We start from the raw sequence: 21,748 nt of genomic DNA on the forward strand, positions 1-21,748 counted from the left end.
TATTCATTAAAAACTTTTAATAAAACCAATCGACATGCAGCTAAAATAATAATATCATTAAAGACATTTAGAGAAGAAAATGCATGAGAAGAAACAGGTAGAGGAAAAAAATCTTATAAAAATTTACAACAAAAAATGCTGATAGTAAGATAAAAACAAAGACAAGACAAATGAAAGAAAAAAATGAGAACAGCTGTGGAAATAACGCAAAAGGGACCACAAAAAATAAAATTATTTTAAAAATATCCAAAGTACTTTAGCTACATATATACCTTGGTAATGTTCTGTATTTATCTGGTATCCTAAAAGCAGACCGAGGTTAGTACAGCTTGAGTTAGTTTACATTAATCTTATTGTATTTTTTATTTAAAGTTATAAAAAAAAATTAATAATAATTAATAACTAATGTTTTCTAACACCAAACAATCTAACATATTTCAATTGAGTGACGACTTTAATCCTTGAGTGGAGAAAAAAATTTAGTTTCAAGTAATGATAGTTACTACTTCCGCGAGTTAAAAAATATTGTCCTTTTTAGCACATTTTTAAAAAATGTTGTCTTTATTAGCATGTTTTTAAAAAATATTGTCTTTTTTAGCATATTTTTAGAAAATATTGTTTTTTTAGCATATTTTTAAAAAATGAATGGAATATGTCAATTTGACAACTACACTGATACAATTCTTGCACATATCTGGTGAAATGTTTTTTTATTTAAATGGCACTATATCATAAAAATATTTAAACGGCACTATATCATAAAAATATTAAAGTTTGAACCCGTCTTTAACATTTTTTTTTTGAGACCATTTATTTTTATTTTAAATACTAAATGTGTGTTATTGTTTAGTTCAAAAATGCGCTTTGAGTAAACTACACATATACACTTATTCTTCTCTTTTTAATGTTTAATGGTTAATGGTTTAGTTTTATTTCCTTCCCAATAGATGTTTTTTAAATGTTAAATTAAAGCGAAATTTTCAAAATGTTAAAAGATCTATAAAATGTAAGAGAAAAACTTTCTGCAAATTTGACATTTTTACAAGACATGTTTTAATAATATAAAGATTAGCTAAAACTAAAAGAATAAAATTCTTTAAAAAGTTTTAATCAAATATTTCTATAAACTTAGAATTTATTTAGGTTTTTCAACTATTGCATGAATAGCGACAAAACCATTGGACAATTCAAACAAATTTTAGGAGATATTCTGCCCTGTATAACACAACATACATATTTTTATATTATATGTTTTGTCTAATAAGAGGGATAAGGTTTGTTTTCATTTTACTATGACGTGTTAGGACAGCTCAAGAATTGGTTTAATTGTAAACAAGGTATTCCTGAGCAGGGACAGGAGTGTCCGGCCTGAGCAATGTTTGTTTACTGAGTATAGCTACTCTGTTACGTCACAGTAAATGTAACAAATCCTATCGTTCTCTCTTTTTAGTTCTCTTTACTTATCTCCTTGTTATTACCTGGTCTGATACTATTAACTACAGCAATGAATGCATTTCCATCCCTCCAGCTCGGACCAAAATCATTAACCTTCATAAATATTTTCATCAAACCATGTACTTTAATGAATAATTTAATTAAATAGTGTACTTTATATGGATGCTGATTTGATTGGTCGAAAAGCATTAACATAAAAAATACTTTAATTTAGTAGTGTACTTTTTATTTACCCAAAAAAATGATTAATAAAAAACATTTTTTGTATAGACCTTTAAAATTTCAAGCTGCAAATTCTATTTGATAAAATAAAAGTTTTGAATATCAAAGGTTTATACCTCAGATTGTAAAGATATAGTGATTTGAAAGTTTTAGCTTGTTGCATTTTAAGCTATTTAAACAAATAAGAACATAAAGATTTACGGTAAGAGTATTTAGGAGAAGGGGGGGGGGGGGGGGGTTTAANATACGTATATACAATATTTTCCCTTTACCTATACTTTCCCATACGTATATACAATATTTTCCCTTTACCTATACTTTCCCTAACGTATATACAATGTTTTCACTTTACCTATACTTTCCCATACATATATACAATATTTTCCCTTTACCTGGAAACCGATATTTTTGCCTAGCTGAGATTGGACCCATTGAAGCAAAGCTTTCTTAGCTCCAACCTTCCACTTCTCCTGCACACTTCTCTTCCCTACACTTCCTTCTCGGAGAGATCTGAACATTAATAGTATTAAAATCAAAACTAGACAACGGAATCAGATTAAAGGCATTAAACATTTATCTCTACCTCTTTTTTATCTTATTGTTATATCTTTGCAGATGTGAAAACCTTGATAAAACAAACTTTGACTAACCTAAATCCGCCGATTAAAAACTCCCAAGGTCTATGACATCACGTTGCAAAGATAAAAGAATTAGACAAATAGAGTTTATGAGGAAGAAGTGCTGGTACAACTTTTCGACATCGTTAAGTGAGAAAACAATCTAATTAAAAGTGAATTATACTTTAGTACTTTATTTTATGATAGTTATTGGGTGTGTTTCTGTACGCTGTACTCTCTGTGCTGTGCAGTAAATAGATAGTAAATTTTCAAAAGTTGTAAGAAAGGAATTGAGTGTTTGCCACAATATTAAATTTTCTAATCCATCTTTGCAACCTGGCGGTGAAAACCTTTGATATTTCAAACTTTGATTATTTGATCTAACAGAATCCAAAGTTTGAAATTTTCAAGACCCATGTTGCACAGATATAGGGAATGAACATTAGATTTTTGTGACAAAAACTAAATTCCTTTAGAACTGACGACTTTTTTTCATGATTTCTGGAGCATGTTTAAACAAAATTTATATATTATGTAAACATAAAATTATGTAAATCATCATGTTTATTTAATATAAACCTGTCATCGTCTGTACTGCTGGCGTATCCTCGCTTCTCAACTGAAGGACTGCTGAACCTTTGTCCTAGTTTCTCCAGGACACGAGTATTCTCTTCAATCTATGATAGGACAAAATTAGTAAAAATATAGGAAATAATGGAGCAGATAGTTTTTGTTTAGAAGGTTTAGAAAAATGTTGAACCTTTTCAAACAGGAATTAAATTGTAATTTCATAAAATATAATATATGTTACATGCAGAAATAGAACAGAGAACTAACAACATGCTAAATAAACTTGTCAACATTAATGTTGTTTTATGTCAAATTAAGATTCCAGGGATTGGAAATTTGACCTAGATAATGGGATAAAATGCAGCCTGAGAGTATTTCTGGTCTAATCCACCAACAACAACAAAAAATCTACTTTTTCATAAACGAAATTATTATTAGTAGCTAAATTGTTTAGGGCTGATCCAGATCATTCACCACCAAGGATACATGCAAATTGTGTTACATCTATATATATATACCCCGGGGGTAAAATAGTCAAAAAAATAAAAAAAAATTTTAAAATTCTATTTTTTAAAAACTTTATTTTTTCTTTATATACCCGGGGGGGGGGGTTTAGAATAGTCTTAAAAGTTTTGATTTTTCAAAATCCAATTTTTTAAACTTTATTGTTTGTAAAATTCCACCGGCAACGCCGGGCACTTAAGCTATTATCACATATCATGCATGCTTAAGTTTAACACAAGACTAAGAATTGTACAGTTAAACTTACCAATGTCAAGTCATTGTAGCGTAGCTATATTAATAAAAAATTATTCTTTGATTAAAATTTATCCAAATTTTTCTAATTTCTTTTTTTAGATAATTATCAAATATAATTTTCTTGCTCTTAAAACTTGCAATTCAGTCAAACTCAAAAACTCTTCTTTTCTTTTTCAAACCAAATATTAACTTTTGTTTAAAACAGAAAACTTTTGAACAAACTATTGAATTAAAGTTTGGCTAAATCCGCGTAAATTTAAGTAAATCTCCAATATTCGATTCACAACGGTACCCTTGAAACCTTAATCTGATCAATAATGTTGAAAATAACGTCGCTTTTGTAAAGAAACAACAATTAAAAATAATCAGTTTGAAAAAACATTGATATATAATGTATCCCTAATCGGACAACGCTGTAAAGGGTTATGATGTGAATCGCACATAGAATATGATGCATATGATGTAATCCTATAATATACCTGGAAGTATAGAATGATAGTCCAGATGAGCCCTAGAACTACAGCTGGTCTTCCGTCCACAACATCGCTAGCATTTATGTTTACTAGCTTTATCTAAATATTACATTGCTAAATCTTTTTGAAATTTTAAAATCTATTAAAATTAGGGCAATCAATGTTAACTTTTTTTAAACAATCACACATTTGATTTCCATTGCTTACTTTCCAACCGGTCGTAAGACGTCATAAAATTTAATAAAGGAATTGAGTTTTTGCCACAAACTCAAATCTTCTGATCCCAATATCTTTGCAACCTGGTGATGCAAACCTTTGATATTTCAAACTTAGATAATTTTATCTATAAGAATTAATAGTTTGAAATATCTAAGGCCTACGACATTGGGTTACAAAGATATAGAGATTTGAAAATCAGGGTTTGTGGCAAAAACTCAACTCCTTTACCCGTTTACTCTTGAGGAACTCCAGCGCTGTATTACAGTTGCTCAGAAAATGAGGTCGTCTTAGTACTCGTCCTCGTTCCATTGGTAACTTCTCACCACTCAACACCTGTACACAGTGTACAGTCAGTAAAATTATTAATCAATCCATTGACAAATAGAACCAGCAACTAATATGGAAATACCCTCATACAAGTATACAGAGAATACAGACTACAGAGCTCCACAGTATATTTTAATAAAATACAGGGTATTTTGGCGTTAAATCTTGGTGATAATCCGATATGATATCTCATCTCTGTTTCTTCTGTCACTTCAGGAATTGATTATTTGTAACAAACTCTGAATTTCTCGAAAATTTGAATTTGAATTGGAAAATTTAAGATTGTGGCATATACTCAATTCCTTTGTACATACGCAATTCCTTTGTACATACTCAATTCCTTTGTACATACTCAATTCCTTTGTACATACTCAATTCCTTTGTACATACTCAATTCCTTTGTACATACTCAATTCCTTTGTACATACTCAATTCCTTTGTACATACTCAATTCCTTTGTACAAACCCGTCCATATTGCGTATCGTACTGAGATAATCACGTTTCAAGATTTTATAAAATTCTATATTTGTGAAATGAAATGAAATGAAATGAAATTAAATGAAATGAAGGGGTTAAGGCTTATCTAATAATCCTCTAAAACGTAGATACACAATGAAATACTGTGTACATTACGATGTTCTTGGTGTACATTGTACATCAAAAACACCAAAAGGAGTAAGGGGACCAACCTCTAAGAGTGCTAGAAGTCGTACACCATCCTTTAGATCATCAATCAGATTTTCAACCTTCATCGGGGGCTTCCTCTTCCTGAGGTAGGAGTTGATCCAGTTTACAAAGGTTTTCATCTGAATCCTCTCCTGCTCGTCTTAAGCACAAATATACCAATCAGCATCTTTTAAACACGTATTTTTATCAAATTGTATTATTGTTTTTTGTTTAATTCTGTGGAGTTTATGAGTTTCCAAAAATAGTTAAAGAACATCGGATTAATTTCAAAAGTGCTTAAAGGATTTCTAAATATGACGTAAATGTTTTTGTTTACATTTTAGACTGAAGACCCCTAAATTTTCTCTATACCAATGAACCCAGTAAATGCAACAGGTTTCTACCGTCATTTGTGACATGAATACAAATAGAAGTTTTGTATTATAGAAAGTCTAATTTAGGTCGTAACCTAAAAGTTGTATATACAATGTATGTAATATTTATATTGTATATGTGTACAATGCATTTATTTGATACAAAGATTGTAAATGTACATATGCATATAATAATAAAATTCTTACTCGTTTTAAAATATATTCTCAAAGTTTATGACAATAAAGAGACGATTCATAAAATATTTTTTATGTATTCTTAATTGCAATCACCTAAATATGTTAGTTATGTAAATAAATTATATAAAAATTATATAAATGATTAGAATATCCTCTTAGGATTCATATATTAGTATATTATAATCTTCAATGTGTTCATGAAGAATGCACACTGCACACACATGGTATTGGATATATGGTATGTAGTATATGTATGGTTCTTCCTGTAATACACCAATTAATTACATTTTAAATTTGGAATATATTATATACGTTTCTGAACCATAATTATTTCATAAGATAACATCTAAATAGGTACAGACCCGTATGTTCACCTTTTAATTTCTAATCGTGTGCATATTTAACATTTTATGCACGTATTTTCAAGAAGTGCATAGTCATAAGTGCAAGTCGTTTATAAAGATAGTTACTAGTTCCCGGTAAATTCACGAGGTTTGCATGTATATAAATTTAGAATCAGAATAAAAATTTCTTTTTGAAAAACCTTTACCTGTTGTAAATATTAAGCCAGTTTTAAAGGTAACCTAAATTTTCTGTTTTAAATAAAATAATCTAAATATATTACGCGCATGCAATTAGGTAAAACGTGCACCGAAGGTTTTCTTGGCCCTTGAACATAAGGTTTTATAATAAATACCCTTTTATAGATTTTACGCTAAAAACGCGGATTACTTCCTCCAGTCAAGGTAATTTACATAGTTTGGTTTAATAGCTGAGTGAGCCTTCGTTTTCGTCTCGTCTCCATTTTAACCAAATAAATTTCGTATTATGAAATTCAAATTTAAAATTTTTGGTTGGAAAAAATGTTTTGAATTATTAAAGCATTCAGTATTAAATCGTCTCAGTAGGAGAATGTATGAATGAGTAACAGAAGTGGAAGGTGAGTAAGTAAAGGATGAGTGGATGAAACGAATGAATGCCGAGTGGAAGTTGAGTAAGTAAAGGATGAGTAGATGAAAGGTATGAATAAAGAGTGGAAGGTGAGTAAGTAAAGGAAGAGAGGGTGAAAGGTATGAATGAAGAGTGGAAGTTGAGTAAGTAAAGGATGAGTGGATGAAAGGTATAAATGAAGAGTGGAAGGTGAGTAAGTAATTGATGAGTGGATGAAAGGTATGAATGAAGAGTGGAAGGTGAGTAAGTAAAGGATGAGTGGATGAAAGGTATGAATGAAGAGTGGAAGGTGAGTAAGTAAAGGATGAGTGGGTGGAAGGTATGAATGAAGAGTAGAAGGTGAGTAAGTAAAAAATGAGTGGGTGTAGATATGAATGAAGAGTGGAAGGTGAGTAAGTAAAGGATGAGTGGATGAAAGGGATGAATGAAGAATGAAAGGTGAGTAAGTAAAGGATGAGTGGATGAAAGATATGAATGAAGAGTGGAAGGTGAGTAAGTAAAGGATGAGTGGATGAAAGGTATGAACGAAGAGTGGAAGGTGAGTAAGTAAAGAATGATTGGATGAAAGGAATGAATGAAGAGTGGAAGGTGATTAAGTAAAGGATAAGTGAATAAAAGGTATAAATGAAGAGTGGAAGGTGAGTAAGTAAAGGATGAGTGGATGAAAGGTATGAATGAAGAGTGGAAGGTGAGTAAGTAAAGATGAGTGGGTGGAAGGTATGAATGAGAAGGAGTGTATGTTTAAGGAATTCAGTATATTTTGAATGTTAGGTTGAAACCAAACTATTTGGCTTTAGTAACCTGCAGTGTGGGAGGTGGGAAGAGGGGATTTCAATATTTGTCAAGGTGTGCAAGCTTGGCTGTGTGTCAGTTTGTGTGTTTGTTTGCTGAAAAAAATCAAACAAGGCGCAGTGTATAAATAACAATGCATTGTAAAGTGTTGAAAAGAAAATGTTGTGAACAAAATCTAGATTAACCATTCTTGAACCTTATTATATCTGATAAGTAATTGTGCATTACAAAATATTGCATATTTAGCATGAAAACCCATGATCACCATTGTTCTATTTATTCTGACCTAACTGTTAAGAAGCACGAAATGTCTAAACCACGTTGTATATGGTTTGATACACCTGAGATGGAATTTAAAGAATTTGAGCAGCGGTTTAAATCCCCCAAAACCCGGTTTAAATTCAGCGCCGGCTTAAATCTTGAAACATTTGATACAATTTTTAGTGGAACCAACCATATTTAAACCGCGGCTTATAAATTTAAACCGCTGCGCAAATTCTTTAATTTCGGCCACTGAACTAGTTTGAACTTGAATTACGTTGAAGCCTGGTTGGTGATCTTGAAGGGTTGGTTCTCACCTCTAATATTAGTAATTCTACCATCAAATGCTCCATAAGTAGGTTCCCCGAAGGTATTTTGGTTTGAGCTAGAGAAGGACGAATGCTTATATCTCTGGTACCAAATTTGGCTTGTATTGTTAGACACTAAATTTGCCCCATTCACGCCAAAAAAGCTTTCAGTGGAGGGAGCGCGGCGAGATATCGGGGGTTCGGAAGGAGAAGGGGATACCCCCCGACCCAAGCCGGTCAAACTATTTCTAGTCTGAAGTCTGTAATCTGATACAGTAGATCTAGTAGTATGATATCTACCATAATCATCACAGCTTGTATCACTAGAGTTACCATCAAACCCCTTAATCCTAGGGGCCCGGGGACTACTCATAAGGGACATGTTATCATAATCCGGGTCCGGGGTAGTACCCCGGCTAAGACCTAGGACGGGTGTATCTGGGGACGGAATATGTATGTAGGTCTGGGAGACATGAGACACATTTGATTGATCTAGGTCCGATCTTTCTCTGCGTATTCTCCACTCCGTGTAAGGAGACGGGGAGGGGGGAACGCGGAATTCATCTTCTCCCTCTTCCTCCATCTCTTTGCTATCAATAATAGTTTTCTGAATCTCAGGGTTAAGGATAGAGCCTGTGCTCTCTAATAAGGCACCAATGGACGATTTTTTCTTTTCTCCTTTACTTGACTTTTTTCTTGTAAACACACTGAATAATGAACTAAATGAGGATTTCTTATCCTTCTTCTTCACACCTACAGCTGCTCCAGCTTGAAGCTCACTACTTGCTCCGCTGCTGCTACTTTGTTTTCCAATGCTACTTCTACCCAAGCTGCTCTTTTCAGATTTATTTTTCTGGATAGAAGTATTTAATGTCGGACTGCTTAATTGTTGCTGGCTGACAGCAACTGTTTGCTGTTTAAGTTCTCTGCTGCTTTCTTGACTTGTTGCAAGGCTGGTTCTAACAGCAGTGTACAATTCCTGTTCTACTGCTCTCTGCTGTTTGAATACTTCAGTCTGCTGAACTCTTGTTATTTGCTCCTGAATCTCGCTAAGATGACTAAGATCTGCTCCGTAATCTGCATCTAGCTCCGAACTCCTTGATATATAGAGCGAGGTTGGTGGATGCTTTCTCTGTATAGACTCCGGAGTTAGGGTTGATCTGCTTCTCTCCAAGGATCCTAGAGCTCCACGAGACTCCATTAATGATCCAGGTGTAAGGTTTGAAATACTTCTCTCCAGGTTTCTTGAATTCTGTCCATCTCTAGTTCCAGGTGTAGGGGGTTGAGTATCCATAGATTCACTTTGTACTCCCAATCCTGAAATATTGACAGATTAATATTTAAAATATTTTAGAATTTTTCCAATTTTTCTTCAAATACTTAAAAAGACTAGACATCCGATGTAAGTATAGATTAGGCAGATTTGTTGTCAAATATAAGCATATGATACAAATTCTACCATTTTGGGACCAGTACTTTATTTTCCTGGCACGAAAACGAAAAGTTCATCCTGCCTGGATATTTGAACATTTTTTTTCATAAGCGATAACTTCTCCCCCCCCCCCAACTGAATCCTTTTAGGGTTAAGCATAAGCATCTCAAGATGCTGAAGTCTGTGTGTGGGATCCTATAAACAGTACTGCTTGTAACTGCTTGATTAGACCTAATCATGATTAAGAATGATACCGGAGCAGAGAGAACTAAAACCCACACATACTAAATGCACGCAATGCACGCTCCTCCCCAATAAACTATGTAATATATGAACTATCAAATTCATTAAAATCATAAATATTTATTTCTCATGCTAAAAAATAATCTTTATAATCTGATTAATAATCTTTTGCAAAACTTCAAAAATCATTAATCCAATATAAAGTATCTCTTAGCATAGACACTCAACACTCCCCAACACCGTTGGTATGTTAAACTTATACTTTAGGATCTAACAGAATATATAAGGTTCAGAAGGAATTGAATTAGAATTTAAATCGAGTGTTTAGTTTCTTTTTGGACACATACTGGTGCGGATTCAAAATTTCAATCATATTTTGGAGATAATGATTCCCAGACAGCTTAAATATATATATATATATAGATTTCATACATTTCTCAGATTCATTGCGATTAATGAATTTCTCAAATTTAATCTATGAAATGCTAAACTTCAAATAATTAAGAAAGAAATAATTAAGTTGTTAAAGAAAAGGCAAAAACAAATTTTGAACAGCAAATCTGCTCATTTTTTGATGAACTCTGTTTGTGGTATATTTTATTTATGTAAGTGCGTCTACTGCGTGTTTGTGGTATATTTTATTTATGTAAGTGCGTCTACTGCGTGTTTGTGGTATATTTTATTTATGTAAGTGCGTCTACTGCGTGTGTGTGGTATATTTTATTAATTTAAGTGCGTCTACTGCGTGTGTGTGGAATATTTTATTTATGTAAGTGCGTCTACTGTGTGTGTGTGGTATATTTTATTTATGTAAGTGCGTCTACTGCATGTTTGTGGTATATTTTATTTATGTAAGTGCGTCTACTGCGTGTTTGTGGTATATTTTATTTATGTAAATGTGTCTACTGCGTGTTTGTGGTATATTTTATTTATGTAAGTGCGTCTATTGCGTGTTTGTGGTATATTTTATTTATGTAAGTGCGTCTACTGCGTGTTTGTGGTATATTTTATTTCATGTAAGTGCGTCTATTGCGTGTTTGTGGTATATTTTATTTATGTAAGTGCGTCTACTGCGTGTGTGTGTAATAATTGAAAAATCCCGAGTAAAGGTTGGGTTGTTACTTCCATAAGCAGAGCTAGATAAGCTAGCTATATAAACCGATCAAGTAAACTACGAGAAATATGACGTCATTTTTCAAAGTGAACACTATGTAGTAGAGTATGTTCCTTGTTCCTGCTTGAGTCTCTGTTCCCTCCATAATTGGAACGGTGTGGAAGGTTTTCTCGGTGTACTTGTCTGCGGTCCCTAACAAATGCAAGAAGTTTTAGGTCTGATTGTTTTAAAACAATTAATTTGAAAGGTCCTTTAAATCTGATTTGAGAGTTATACCATTAACTGAAATATAAAGCTACCAGGCACCGAGGTCATATTTAAATTTGGATGTACAAGGACAGGGTGCCAGAAAAAAAACACGTTAAAAGATTATCCACGCGATATTTTTCGAAAATATGCTCTAAAAATTTGTCTGGACTTTAAATTTGAAATAGCTCAAAACTGTTTTAATATCTAATACAATTGCCAATCTTTTAGACACAACAAAGTTAGACCACTCGACTTTTTGGAAAGTTCAAAATATAAACCTTATCTCATTTATTAATTATCCTTATATTTTGCAAACTAATGTAAACATAGTATATGTATATAAAGAATTGTAATATTTTAATTAGTTAATAATGATTGACTCTTTGCCAAAAACTTTTCTAAAACATATATCTTTGCAACACAATGTCGTAGACCTTAGTATTCTAAACTACGAATTCTGTTGGATCAAATAATCTAAAATTAGAAAAATCAAAGGTTTACACCATCAGGTTACAAAGATAAAGGATTAGAAAACAAGAATTTGAGGGAAATGATCTGCTTCTTTAAAAACGTCTGTGCAACAAAAAATATGATTGACACAATTTAATCTATAATGGATAAAGGAAACCCCTGCTCTAGAGTACTATAAGGGGAGTGAGATAAAGGGTTACCCACAAAGGATGAGACTTCAGAGTCGATTGTACGGAATTTGTTTAGTCCGTTTTTTTGCATTCAGAGTTTCTTGTAGCCCAAAACTGGCATATTTCTGTGCTTAACCATTTAGTAAACTATCAATATACTCGATTGAATGCAGAAACCAAAAATCAAGCTCCAAATCGTCATATCTTTTGATTTTTGGGTCGTCTTTACAATCTCATTCTTGGTGTAAGTATAAGTATGTTTTACAAGATACTGAGAATAATAATACTTTGTTTAATACCTTGTACCAGCTCATAGTAAAATATAATTGAAATACATTTAACAAGCTTGTGTAGGAGGGAAATAGTCATACATAAATAGTAGTAATCTCTGTTCGTCTGTTTGTGTGTTTGTCTGTCTGTCTGTCTGTTTGATGTTCGATCATAGTTCACGATCCCTTGACTGATTTGCCTCAAATTTTGAATAAACCATGTGAATGTTTTTAGTCTGATTTAGAGATCATAACTTGAGTGGGTTGACTTTATAAGGAAAGTTTGGTTTCCGGGCAAAGCTGGGTTCCCTAAAACTCAGCTAGCCTATATAATATATAGGCTAGTACTAGGCTATATAATAATCTGTGTTTGTTTGTTTGGATGTCTGATTAAAACTCATGAACCCCTGGACCGATATTTATTGGGGGAATTCGGGAGAACCACGAAAATATTTTAGTTTGGTTTTGAGATTCTAAATTGCGTGGGTCGAAATTTACTGAGAAAATAGCTAACATCGTAATTTACGACCAGGTGCGGGTAAACGACGGGAGCAACTATGAGTAACCTGAGCAACGCTTGGTTTCTAGGCTAGTACAGAACAGAGAAAAAAAGAATTTTTCCTTGTTATTAAACTGTTTGCATGTTTGAAAACCTCTGGATGTATGGAATAATTAATTAACAATCAGAAAGCCTTTAATAAGTTTAATCAGAGGCCAAATTTAAAGAATTTGAGCGGCGGCTTAAAGTCAAGCCGCGGCTTGAATATGGTTGGTTCCACTTAAAATTGTATCAAATGTTTCAAGATTAAAGCCTGCGCTTAATTTAAACCGGGTTTTGGCGGATTTAAGCCGCCGCTAAAATTCTTTAAATTCGGCCTCAGGTGTACTCAAAACATTAGAATTTATGAATCAAATGACATAAAATAAAGACGCAGCATCAATTCTTTTACTAAGTTACTAATTATCTCATAGGATGAGATTTTACTGAATTAGTTAGGCTTCTATTTAGTTAGTTAAAGGGTATATAAATAAGAGACAGACCTATAACCGAACCATAAATCCAAGAATCGAAACACAGTCGTCTACGCGTCTTATCCTTTGTGGGTTTAACCCAGCATATTGCTTCAAACATAAAACATCTGGATGTTCAAACAAGGAATTCAAAAATGTAGACGAAGTCTAAAACATTTGTTGAGACTTTTGCTTCTTGGACTATCTAAATATTATGGTTTAAAAGAAACATTGAAAATCTATGGCTGACCCCTCTGTATTCATTGGTTTAATCAATTATAACACAACCATACACTTCATATTTTACCATATACGGAGTGATGGGTCAGAGAATATAATCAATCAATCAAATCAAATTATACGTTTCCAAGCTATAGGGATATTAAGGATATACAAATATGCTGCCAAATTCAGATAACTAAACCTCCTTATAGGATAAAAACGGGATATTTCAAGCGTAAAACATTCTTTTTTTGAAATAAATTATAAAACTTCTCACCTCAGCATATTCTGTGGTATAAACAGATTCCATGCTTGGCATTGTTGGGTAGAGAACCGGTTCAGAAACTCGCTGCTGTTTACCCCGTCTTGCTGGTATTGGTGGGGGCAAGCTACTTCTGTCCCCATCTCGAGATAGGTGTTCGCTAGCATGAAAATGGGTTTCTGAATATTTTGCAGATTTTTGTGTTCCAACCTCAGTGTACACGGCTTTATGTTCCAAGGTTGCAATATGTTTCGCGGGAGAAACACGAAATGAAAGAGCTCTGGGTTTCATGTCAGCTCTGTTGTAAGAATAGGAGGAATCCATTTTCTCCGTGTTCATCATCCGTCCACTTTGAGATCGTTTAACTTGTCCTCGTGGTTCAAGACCAGAGGATTCGAATTCATAACTTTCATTTGAGCGATCAACGTCATCGTGACGTCGCGAGCCAGAGCGAGAACGTCGCCGTTCGCGATCTAGGGATCGTTCTCTTGAAACCCTTCGTTCTCGTTCTCGTTCTCTTGAGACCGATCTAAGAAAACAACAATTAAAAAATTTTTATTAACTAACTTTTTTTCAAAAATATTTTTCACACTTTGTAAATGGCATGACGTGAGTATACCTAAGTTTGTATCTGTATTGAGTATCCTCCTGCATGTCCTGGATGGTTACAGGACTGCAGGACGGGGAAAGACTGGCCCGTGGTATCCTGTGCCGACGCGGGTCTGAGCTGCTCCGATCCCGGGCATCAGTTCTATAATAACACAAATGTTAACATCTCCGATCGTACACATCTCCTTATGAAACTTACAGTTACTACCAAAACTATGCTTTTTATTTATTAATCCCCCCCCCCCCCTACACACACACGCATTCTTTAAAATCAAATATGTAATCAAAGCTTCGATTTTTCAACTTATGTCAAAATTGTGATTCATAGGCTTTTAGAAGCTATGGCTTTAATGCAGTATTGGCTTTCATGAATATCTCTTTATTTTGAGAGCGTTTATCAAAGAGAAATTGAATACAACAATAGCTTTATCTAATAATTTTCATGTACGAATAGTACATATATACAGGGTTACCCACAAAGGATGGGACTTCAGAGACGATGATACAGAATTTATTCTGTCTGTTTCCTTACATTAATGAATCACTGCAATTCTAAAGAAATTGAGTTTTCCCCACTAACTCTATCTTTGCAACCCAAATGTCGTAGACCATAGATATTTCAAACTATAAACTCTTTTAGATTATGTAATCTAAGTTTGAAGCATTAATTTGAAATATCGCCAGGTTGCAAAGATAGAGGGACTGGAATATTCAAGTTTGTGGCAAAGACTCAACTCAACTTTCTTTCTTTGCTAAATCATTTAATAAGACAATAAACGACAATATGCAAAGCAGTCAACTTAATATAGCATTAACATATTTTAAGATTTTTTGGTCGTCTTAACAGACTCATACTTTGTAGGTAACATTGTAAATACTGTAAGATAAGTTTCACTCGTATTTTTTTAAAATTTTTATGGCCTTTAGAGCGCTACGACATTTGCTCTATTTCCATTTGCTCTATTACTTCATTTGCTCTAAATGCCATCTGCTCTCTATGTCATTTGGTCTGTGACTAAACACGTCATTTGCTCTATAACCTAAAAGACATGATAAAATAGACTTTATTGTGATTCTTGCATTGTATGTCTGCCGTCCAAAAGCAGACTTCTTTATTTAATTAGGAAGTGTTCGTTCCTTGTGGAATGAATTATATTTTTTTTATTGAAGGTTACATGCAGTAGACAATAAACTATATGAAGAACGGTGGTTAAAATTCTTAAAAAACACTGTTTAAAGATAAGTTAATTGTTGAATGATGAAGTAGAATATGCTGCTTTGACTAGAAAAAAAATCAGAAATTTAATTTTATCGTATTTTGGAGTTAATTAGTTTGAATATTTCCATTTTTGTCTTTTCGATTAATAAAGGTTATGAGAAGAATTTATTGAATTGCGGTAACTATTTTTTTTAAATCGCAAATTTTAAAATTTTGCAATTTGAATCAGTTTTCCAAAGGTGATCAAGATGGCGAGAAAACTGGTGAAAACTATTTTAAGAAACATTGAATTTGTAACCGAAGAAATAGTAATTATAATTGTAATATTATAGAAATGGCAATACTTAAGATAGTTGTATAACATGCATGTTTATAGAGCAGATAATGTGTTTACTCATATAGCAAAGAACGCATAGAGCAAACGTCGTGATCTATGAGCTGCAGAGCAAATGGTTAATAGAGCAAATGGAACTAGAGTAAATGGCCATAAAGCAAATGGAATTAGAGCAAATGTCGTAGCGCCGGCCTTTAGTGAATAGTAAATAGTGAAAGGAATACTTTCAAACTTTTATCTAGCTAAGTATCGCACTTACATCTAAAAAATGAGAGCTTTTCCAGAAAAGGGTTTTTAAGACACTGGTCAAGAAAGAAATTCTAAAAAGGAACTGAGTCTTTCCCTCAAACTCTGATTTTCTAATCCCTATATCTTTAAAACCAAATGTCATAGACCCTGTCATAGATATTCAAACTTTGAACTCTCTTAGATCAAATAATCTAAGTTTAAAATAACAATGGTTTACATCATTAGGTTGCAAAAATATAGGGGTTAGAAAATTTGAGTTGGTTTGCAGAGACTTAACTCCTTTTGACTTTAAAGAGTTTTTTAGTAGTTGTGGCTTACCTAGGACCATGATACGCTGTCTCTACTCGACTAGATCTAGAACTGGATCCTAGCCCAGCTAGCCCCGCTGACCCAGCTAGAGAATCTTTCTTGGATTTTCTCCCAAGAGATCTTGATCTTGGACGATTCTTCCAAACTTGTTCGAAGAATCCAACCTTTTCATTTACACCAGTTTCCACGGTCTTCTTAGTAGTAGAAGAGGAAGAGAAGGAGGTAGCTGGTTGATCTGGTGGATGGGAGGGGCTCCCAGGACCTCCTCCTGGACTAGTGCTGGCCATCTTGGATTCTTGTTTTTTATTCAGTTTTACCGATTCATTCTACTTTCCAATATTAGATTCTAATATTTAAATACTTTATTTACGTTTCTACCAAAACTGTTTAATTATTGATTTTTTATAAATTGTTAAGTTTAACCTTTTAATTATCTGAAAGAAACTATCTACTGATGGAAATTCTATCAGACTTCTTACTTATTATTAGAAAGAAAAATAAGGTTCAATTCAAGCTGTAAATTCGGGAGAATAAAATGTTTTCACAGTATAAAAAGAAACGAGTGTTATGTTAGTCAACAAATTGTGTTTGAAATTACGACAGAAAATAAACAAACAAATCATTAATAAAAGACTTTTTTTATTGATTTTTAGTTTTGAATTGCGATATTATGTATTTGAACCTGAACTGGAGTTTATTTATATTATTATTTTCCTCTCATTAGTTTCAAAACATTACATCTTTAAGAAGTCGGATGGAAAAAATCCTAAATTGCAAAGCTGACTTCAAACAACAAAATTACGAGAATCTGTTTGACAGAGACGTTCAGATAAAAATAAAGCTTATTTTTTTATTTTTAAACATAAAAACTTTTCTTCTTCTATTTGTTTGTTTTCTGTACATAATATGTTTAATAACCTACTTCTCTCTCCTCCCCCCCCCCCTCCCGTCCTTTATGATTATTTTTTTACAACTTGTATGATAAGGCTTTTTAGTTATCCCGACAAATATTCATGCATAGATTACAAGAAATAAAATGTCTAGATTACATGAAAATAAATTTAGATAAACGAATATTAAACATACTGTAAAATAATCGGATTACTTTTTTATAAACTGTAAAAAGAAATAATAGAATCTATGCCTTTTGTCAGATATTTTAGGAAAAATTCCTAAAAAGTCACTTTTGAATTGCATTTCACTTTCACTAGTTTCACTTTATTCACTTTTCACTAACAATTTCACTCTGAATCCTATAAGCAATTGTAATGCACTCATCTCTACTCTACCAAAATTGAGTACAACTTTTCTTCATTTTTCATGTCGAGTTAAAAAATTGAAAGAACGCCAAAAAGTCATTTTATGACATTGTGACATACATTTATACAAATAATAAAATGTTAGAATTAAACCGACTGAAATCAACAGGATGCAAGCTCAGGCATGACACGCCTATGCCCAAATTTGGAAAAAGGGTCCAATCTTTAAGCACTAACGCAGACGAGGTTTGGTGATTTTATCATCTAACAGAATCCAAAATCGTGTAAATATATTTTATATCATAATGTTATAATCTGATTAAACGAGAAACATTTTTGATAAATCAACATTTTTGGAAATCCAATAATATGTTAATCCTGTTATGTTGCACACTGTTATAAAAATACTGTTATTAAATTGTTATAAATTATAAAATGTTTGTTGAATGACAAGCCAGTCTAAAACTTGAAGAGGATGACAATGTAAACAGTAGGTTGTTACTAGAAATATATCGGAGTTATGAAGTTATGAACAAGTTGATTTCTGCTTTTTTAAATTATTAATCCTCTGCACTTTTTCTTATCTCTATAGTCCCCCCCCCCACAACTCCCGAAAATTTCGATTTTGTAAAACATTTGCGAACATATCTATAACTAATGATAATCCTTTAATTCTGGCAAACCCGTTGTTTCCTCTGTTTGATAGATTTGTAGCTGTAGTATGTTATCAGTTTATTTATTTTTATAACTAAATCCAGTTGTTTGTGTTAAAACGGCAAACTGATTATTTTAAATACATCAGCATCAGGGGGAGGAGTAGTAAGGAAACGGATTTGAACGAGGAGAGAAAGGAGGTAAAAAAAAGTTATGGAAAGGAAAGAAATAGATGGGGGGGAGGGAAAAAAATAAATGTAAGGTTGGAGTGGAGGGAAAGGTGAGGAAAAAGGGAAAGGATGGAAAAAAGAAAGATCGGAAAGAAGGGAAAGAATCTGGGAAAGGCAGATTTAAATAGGAAGAAGGCAAAGAAAAGAAAGAAATAATAGGAGGGGAAGAATAAAAAATAAAGGTAAGGAAGAGGAAGCTGAGAAGGAGGGTAAAAAAACAAAAATAGGGAAAAAGGGAAAGGGAAAAAAGATGGGAAGAGTAGAAGGAGGAAAAAGATGTAGTAGAAAGAGATGAAGGAAAAGAATATTCAGAAAAAGAGAAGGGTACCAAAAAATTAAATAAAATATGTTTTGTTTAGTTTTTGTCCTAAAATATGCTTGGTTTACTTCTCCTAAGTGATGTTTGTATAATTCTTGTCCTTAAATTTGCTTTGTTTTGTTATTGTCCTAAAATTGTTTGGTTTAGTTCTTGTCCTGAAGTATATTTGGTTTAGTTCTTGTCCTGAAGTATATTTGGTTTAGTTCTTGTTCTAAAATATGTTTTTTTTAGTTCTTGTCTTAAAATATGTTTTATTTCGTTCTTGTTCTAAAATATGTTCGACCTTGAAAGGTTTATATAATCTTTTATAAAGTAATTATCAGTCAGAAAAAGAAGTTTCTTAAAATCAAGAATAAAAAAGGAACTGACGTAAAATAAAGGGTGTACTGCAGTTTCTGGAAGGAGTGTAAACCCATGCAGTGCTTTGTTTACATTCCTCTCAGAAACTACAGTACACATTATTTTATGGAAGTTGCTTTTATATCCCTTGCATAAAACCATTTGTTTCTATGGTAATCAGTAAGATGTTTAAACTTTCATGTCTTTATAAATATGAAAAAACTAAATCAACTTTCAAGTCAAGTGTGTTGAATAAAGCAGTGGTTTAAAGATTTTGGCTTTCTGGATCCAAGGGGCAAAATATCAACCAAAAATCCCCCAAAAAAATTTTACTCTCAAAATTAATATCTTAACTATTAAAAAAGAGAGATTATAAAAATTTCCTGATTTCTAAATGGTTCACCAAATTTAGCAAAAAAATGAGCAAAAAAAATAGACAAAAAATTTGAAAATTTTGCTTTGCTAAAAAAAAGTAAATTTTAAAGAAATAACCTGGATCCTGATCCAGATTTGGATCCATTTTTTTCCAGTGCGGATCCAGGATCCGGATCCGCATCAAAATCACATGGATCCTAAGCACTGGAATAAAGTAGATAAAAGTGTATGCATAAAAATCTTGTTTCCTACTTGAAATAGTTAAAACCAAGCATTCATCTAAATATCGTTGTAATAAGACAAGTTATATCATCTTAACGCACTGATTACTTTCATGCAATATCAATCCTAAAGCTTTATAGAAGAAGTTTACAAAAAAATTTAGTGGCGAGCTTGAGCTACAAAATTCAAGGTTTTTGAACATCATAGTTTAATCACCAGCTAGTATATCAAGGTTTAAGACAGTATTCAAAACCTGTTGATATGTTCGTCCCAGTGCACGACATAGCAAATCTATTTTTTTGGGTAGGGGAGGGGGGGGGTATAGAAGGTATATGAGAAGAATAAAAAAGGATGGAAGGTATATGAGGAGAATGAAAAGGATGGAAGGTATTCGAAGAATTTAAGTAGGATGGTAGACATATAAGGAGAATAATAAGGATGGTGGGTATATGTGGAAAATGAAAAGGATGGAAGGTATATGAGGAGAATGAAAAGGATGAAAGGTATATGAGGAGAATGAGAAGGATGAAAGGTATATGAGGAGAATGGGAAGGATGAAAGGTATATGAGGAGAATGAAAATGATGAAAGGTATATGAGGAGGATGAGAAGGATGGAAGATATATGAGGAGGATGAGAAGGATGTTAGGTATATGAGGAGGATGAGAAGGATGAAAGGTATATGAGGAGAATGAGAAGGATGAAAGGTATGTGAGGAGAATGAAAATGATGAAAAGTATATGAGGAGAATGAGAAGGATGGAAGATATATGAGGAGGATGAGAAGGATGGAAGATATTTGAGGAGGATGAGAAGGATGTTAGGTATATGAGGAGGATGAGAAGGATGGAAGGTATATGAGGAGGATGAGAAGGATGGAAGGTATATGAGGAGAATGACAAGGATGAAAGGTATGTGAGGAGAATGAGAAGAATGGAAAACAAAACAATTGATAAGAATTGAAACAAAGTAATAAAAGGTTAAAATTACGAATTATAAACGGCCTAGGAAGGAAAAAGTGTAGAGTTGAGTGGATTACTGTTTGGATGAATACAAGGAGTGCCTATACACTACTGAGCTCAAGCTTACCAAACCTAACCAAACCAAACCCAAACTCTTCCCGCATATTTGCAAATTTTATTGTGAGCTGAAAGTCTGAGCAGGGCGTTGGATGAATACATTAAACTCGGTTGAGCCTATAGGTATTTGGTACATGATGGTTTCTGTTAATTCATATAAAACAAAATGAATTCAAGGTTAATATATTTTACTCTTAAATTTTAGAAGGGCGTGATCAAATCTATCCTAAACATTCCAAACCTGAGGCGTTTTCTTCTTCTATTATGCATTTGATAGAATTTAATATTAATATGTCTTCAGTTGAAGATGATTATTAGAAGTGAGAATAGGAGTAAAATTAGTTAAGATTAAGCTTTTTTAAAGCTTAAAGTTATAATTTCAAAAAAAAAGTTGATTTTCAGTTTGGCTGAATAAAGATGGTCTGATACAAGTTTCTAGATGATAAGAACCAACGGTATAGATCAATATTTGACGAACCGTTCAAGATCTCATCACGGGATATCTCTAAAGCAAAACCTAACATTGGAGCAATATCAATTCCAACCCTTTCCTGGACTTAGACCTTTCCTTTCCGGGAGCTACATTATATTCATCAGCAGCATATCCATTAACCATCTTGAAAATCAATCTTCAAAATTACATCCTCACATTCCATTTTAAAAATAAATTTTTAACATCCCTATTGGTTTCTCATTATTGGGAGATTTTTATCTTTTGGACAATTTAGTTAAAATATTTAATCAATCGTAGCTATGCAAATATAAAGAGAATCGTAGCTATACAAATATACAGAGAATCGAAGCCGGAAGAGAAACAGATTTTTTTACTTAAATTCGTTTGCCCAAGAACTACTCGTTAAAAGATTTGAGAACTTAGCAACAGAGGTTAAAGGGGTTGGGACCAATGGTGGGGGGGG

The 21,748-nt window shown here is 32.8% G+C and overlaps 2 protein-coding genes across 3 annotated transcripts in view; both read right to left on the bottom strand.

Annotated features, from left to right (window-relative positions):
• The window catches only part of LOC111716682 (nesprin-1), a 90,015-nt gene that overhangs the window by 56,028 nt on the left and 12,239 nt on the right, over positions 1-21,748 (bottom strand). Inside the window, exons 9-15 of the mRNA XM_023492166.1 lie at positions 5,333-5,469; positions 4,544-4,648; positions 4,103-4,195; positions 2,874-2,971; positions 2,070-2,187; positions 1,479-1,548; positions 273-302 (exon numbers count right to left, since the gene is read on the bottom strand). Coding sequence (XP_023347934.1) covers positions 273-302; positions 1,479-1,548; positions 2,070-2,187; positions 2,874-2,971; positions 4,103-4,195; positions 4,544-4,648; positions 5,333-5,469 — 651 coding nt within the window. The remainder of the gene's footprint in view (positions 1-272; positions 303-1,478; positions 1,549-2,069; positions 2,188-2,873; positions 2,972-4,102; positions 4,196-4,543; positions 4,649-5,332; positions 5,470-21,748) is intronic.
• LOC111717190 (splicing regulatory glutamine/lysine-rich protein 1) overlaps positions 11,076-21,748 on the bottom strand; it is a 15,685-nt gene continuing 5,012 nt past the window's right edge. Inside the window, exons 1-6 of one of the 2 annotated variants that reach the window (XM_023492698.1) lie at positions 20,792-21,221; positions 17,501-17,609; positions 16,366-16,682; positions 14,256-14,387; positions 13,652-14,165; positions 11,076-11,174 (exon numbers count right to left, since the gene is read on the bottom strand). In XM_023492698.1, the coding sequence (XP_023348466.1) occupies positions 11,076-11,174; positions 13,652-14,165; positions 14,256-14,387; positions 16,366-16,643 (1,023 nt within the window). In that variant the 5' untranslated portion in view covers positions 16,644-16,682; positions 17,501-17,609; positions 20,792-21,221. Of the gene's footprint in view, positions 11,175-13,651; positions 14,166-14,255; positions 14,388-16,365; positions 16,683-17,500; positions 17,610-20,791; positions 21,222-21,748 lie in introns of those variants that run through there. The other variant, XM_023492705.1, reaches the window with a different exon arrangement.

Source organism: Eurytemora carolleeae, unplaced genomic scaffold (assembly GCF_000591075.1).
Source record: "Eurytemora carolleeae unplaced genomic scaffold, Eaff_2.0 scaffold1, whole genome shotgun sequence".
Lineage (NCBI taxonomy): Eukaryota > Metazoa > Arthropoda > Copepoda > Calanoida > Temoridae > Eurytemora > Eurytemora carolleeae.